The sequence below is a fragment of the Olea europaea genome, unplaced genomic scaffold (genome assembly GCF_002742605.1).
Source record: "Olea europaea var. sylvestris unplaced genomic scaffold, O_europaea_v1 scaffold3215, whole genome shotgun sequence".
Lineage (NCBI taxonomy): Eukaryota > Viridiplantae > Streptophyta > Magnoliopsida > Lamiales > Oleaceae > Olea > Olea europaea.
In genome coordinates, this window is record NW_019251000.1 from 49,135 (window position 1) to 52,475 (window position 3,341).

Genomic DNA, 3,341 nt, shown 5'->3' on the forward strand with positions numbered 1-3,341 from the left:
ACTTACAAATGGAGTTTAAAGAGAGTGTTTTTCGAAGTGTAGAGAGAGAGAGAGAGAAAACGTCTTTTTGTTCCTTTTTTTTTTTATTTTGTTTTCATATTAAATCCCAATTTGGCCCCCATTTTTGTAGAAATGAAAATAAATGGAATAGTATTTTTTTTTTAAAGATAAGTGGTTGAAAAAGAAGAAATTTTTTTCGATTTACATGTAATATTATTTTATAAAAGATTGTGTGATTGAAAATAGGAAAGCGAAAAATGAAATGTAATGAAATGAAAATTAATAGAACCAATTGGGGGCTAATTATTGATACTTTTGATAGTAACTAAAAGTGACTATTAGTCTTCTTTATACTGTCAAAAAATAAATAAAAACTACTCAAAAATTAAAAGTGTGTTTGATTGACATGGAAAATATCACCTAGAAAAGAAAATATTTTCCATTTTTTGTGGAAAATAAAAACCACCTCTACCCGAGGAAAATATTTTCCTTAAAAACAAGGAAAATTAGGCATATTTTCAAAAGTTGAAAATTGTTTTCCATGAAAAAGAATAGCAATCAAACACTCCAAATAGGAATTTGAGTGGAAAACTGATATTTTCCATGGAAAACAAATGTAATCAAACACACCCTAAATGCTTTTAAATTGAGCCAAATATTTCGTTTTACTAAAATGAAAACATCAACTAGGATCGAGAATTGCTAGTCAAAAAAATGAAAATCAAAGTTTAACATAAGACATTTGATTTCAGGGTAAACCGATCGATTTTAGTTTGGAATGATATTTAACATAAAATTTCTAATTTCTCAATTTTTGACATACAAATATATTTTCAATTGAACCTGCTAGTTTGATTTGTTTCTAAAATTACGTCGAAAATATTATCCTTGTTTGATCTCCATTTTTTGGTAAAAATATATTTTTCAACAGTGTTTTGAAATCATTTCAATCACACATTTATTTTACACACAAATTTAAAATTTTTCCTTATTTTTTAACCACACATTTTACATCAATACATTATTCAAAAATTCATTCTATCCCCAAAATGGGGCTCAAACAAGGGCATTGTCTTCAAAAAAATAAAATTTAGGGCTTGTTTGGTAGTGGTTTTGAAAATTAATTTTTTTATCATTGGAAAAAAAATGGGTCCTATTTAAGAGAGAAAAAGTAAAAAATTACAGTTTAAAAAATAAAATAACGATGAAAAAATTGATTTTTTGAAATGAAAAAATCAATACAAAAGACGCACTTAATTACTTTCGGAACCAAAATTGGAAGTGACAGCAGTGGAAAATGTCAATTGGCCATTAAATATAATAAAGAAAACTATTATTGGGATTGATGTTTTCTCTTTATTGGCAAATTACTATCTTAACCTCCTGTTTTGCTAGTGCCAGAGCTCACTGTATTCTCTTATTGAGTTTTCCCAAGAAACAGACAAAAAAGTTGGTTGGAATTATTAAAAACAGTTGAGTTGAATAATTGTGCATGGGTCTTCGATTAGATCTATGATGTTAAGTAGTCGGCAGTGAAACTTCCACTGCTCTGTGTTACACTCAGGCCCAGTTGGCATTATGTGTTTTTTTTTTTTTTTTTTTTTTTTTTCCTTCTATTTAAGCCCCCATTTTGGCCCCTATTTTGTAAATATGAAAATTGGTGGATAGTGTTTTTTTTTTTAAATGAGTAATTTAAAAAGAATAAAAAAATTTCGATTTACGTATAATATTATTTTATGAAAGATTATATGGTTAAAAATAGGAGAAAACGATAAAATGTAATGGAATGAAAATTAATGGAGGGCTAAATTGTATCATTCTTGAAATTAGTCAAATATGTTCAACCCTCGAGTGGTTTTTTCTTGATTCACCTTCCATCAACATCGTGCGAGTCTCACTTCTAGAATCTTAGGTATAAATAAATTGAAGTTTCATTGCAATCAAGGATACGGACCAACCTGTGATTGTGAAATTGGCAATCGAAAGTGCGATTTTTTGTGGAGAAACATTCGTATTTTTTAAGCTGGAGGTGGATTTACTCCTTTCAGCCTAAACATGCCCTAAGCTAATTGACAAATGGCAAATCCATCATTAGAGCCCATCAAAGAGTTGGGAGTAAAGGCCCATTATAAAAATCAGTCCATTAATCCATCCCATGATTTTCAGCCTGGCAATGATTCAACGAAGCCCTCGATCCATAAGTCATGGACCAGTTGTGTGAAATGAAGCCAATATAAGTCAAAAAGTAATTTCTCGAAGGGAGTCCGTTGGATAGACGATTCTCAAGCAAAAAATCATGGAACAATTGTTTATCCTCGTTTCTTGAAAATTGAATAATTTTTGACAAACAATTCTCAAGCATCAAATCATCGGAACAATAGTCATTTATACCTATTTGTCGAAGAAATTTTGCATGATTGATTATCATTTATTTCTATTTCTTAAAGAAAATGAATAAACGAGTTTGATTATTTTGTAAACACCAGGTCATTATTTTGAAAAGACGGCCAATTCTTAATTCTTTCTGATACTACCAAAAATCGTACCTGATGATTTTTCGAGCTTGATGATTCTGGTTGATCACGATCGTGGTCTTCCGGTACCTGAAACAAAGGCAACGAGGTGTGTTCTCGTCGCCCCTCCGATGCTTAAGTCAGAAAGGGAAATATATGCGTGAAGCTATGTGCTGAAGAAAAATGAAAAAATGTACCTGAATAATGGTTCAAGGTTCTGTATTTATAGTAGTAAGTGACATTCTTCTAATTGGACTCAACTAGCTGGATGTCTTCATCTGTTGGAGTCCTGAATAGTTAAGGAGTTAGTTGAATTCCAGAATTATATGTGGGATAGGATTCTTGTGGGAGTTAAGATTCCTAATTGCATAGGAATTCTAAAGGGTCAACCATCGTCAATTGTGAGGGGAGCATATGCCCGAGAACTATGCTCGAGGACAAAATGTTTGCAATATGCGAAGCAGCATGAGATGTGGTCGGGCCTACTGTCTCGAGGATGAACATGCTCGAGGACATTGTAGATGGATTTACAACTTTACCAAAAATAGTCGTCAGGATATGTGCTGATCGGGGATATTGGAAAATGTCACCGTCATAGGCCCCCGTGCATATACGCTCGAAGACATCCTCGAGGATATGATGCAAAGAGATTGGAAATAAAAGCTCGAGTTTTTAGCTCGAGGATTTCTGAACACCTGTGATTGATCAGAAGGTTGACGTGTATTGACGTCAGCCCTAGAATAGAAAAAGGCGGTAAAAACTGGTAGGGGTGGATGTAGGACACGTGTCCAGATCTAACGGTCGGGGTAGTGACCTTTGGGCTTCCTG

General features: G+C 32.7%; 1 protein-coding gene across 1 annotated transcript in view; it reads right to left on the reverse strand.

Annotated features, from left to right (window-relative positions):
* The window catches only part of LOC111385589 (protein CELLULOSE SYNTHASE INTERACTIVE 3-like), an 11,367-nt gene extending 9,483 nt beyond the window's left edge, over window positions 1-1,884 (reverse strand). The window contains exon 1 of the mRNA XM_023009997.1: window positions 1,872-1,884. Within this exon, the coding sequence (XP_022865765.1) occupies window positions 1,872-1,884 (13 nt within the window). The remainder of the gene's footprint in view (window positions 1-1,871) is intronic.
* Window positions 1,885-3,341: the final 1,457 nt, after the last annotated feature.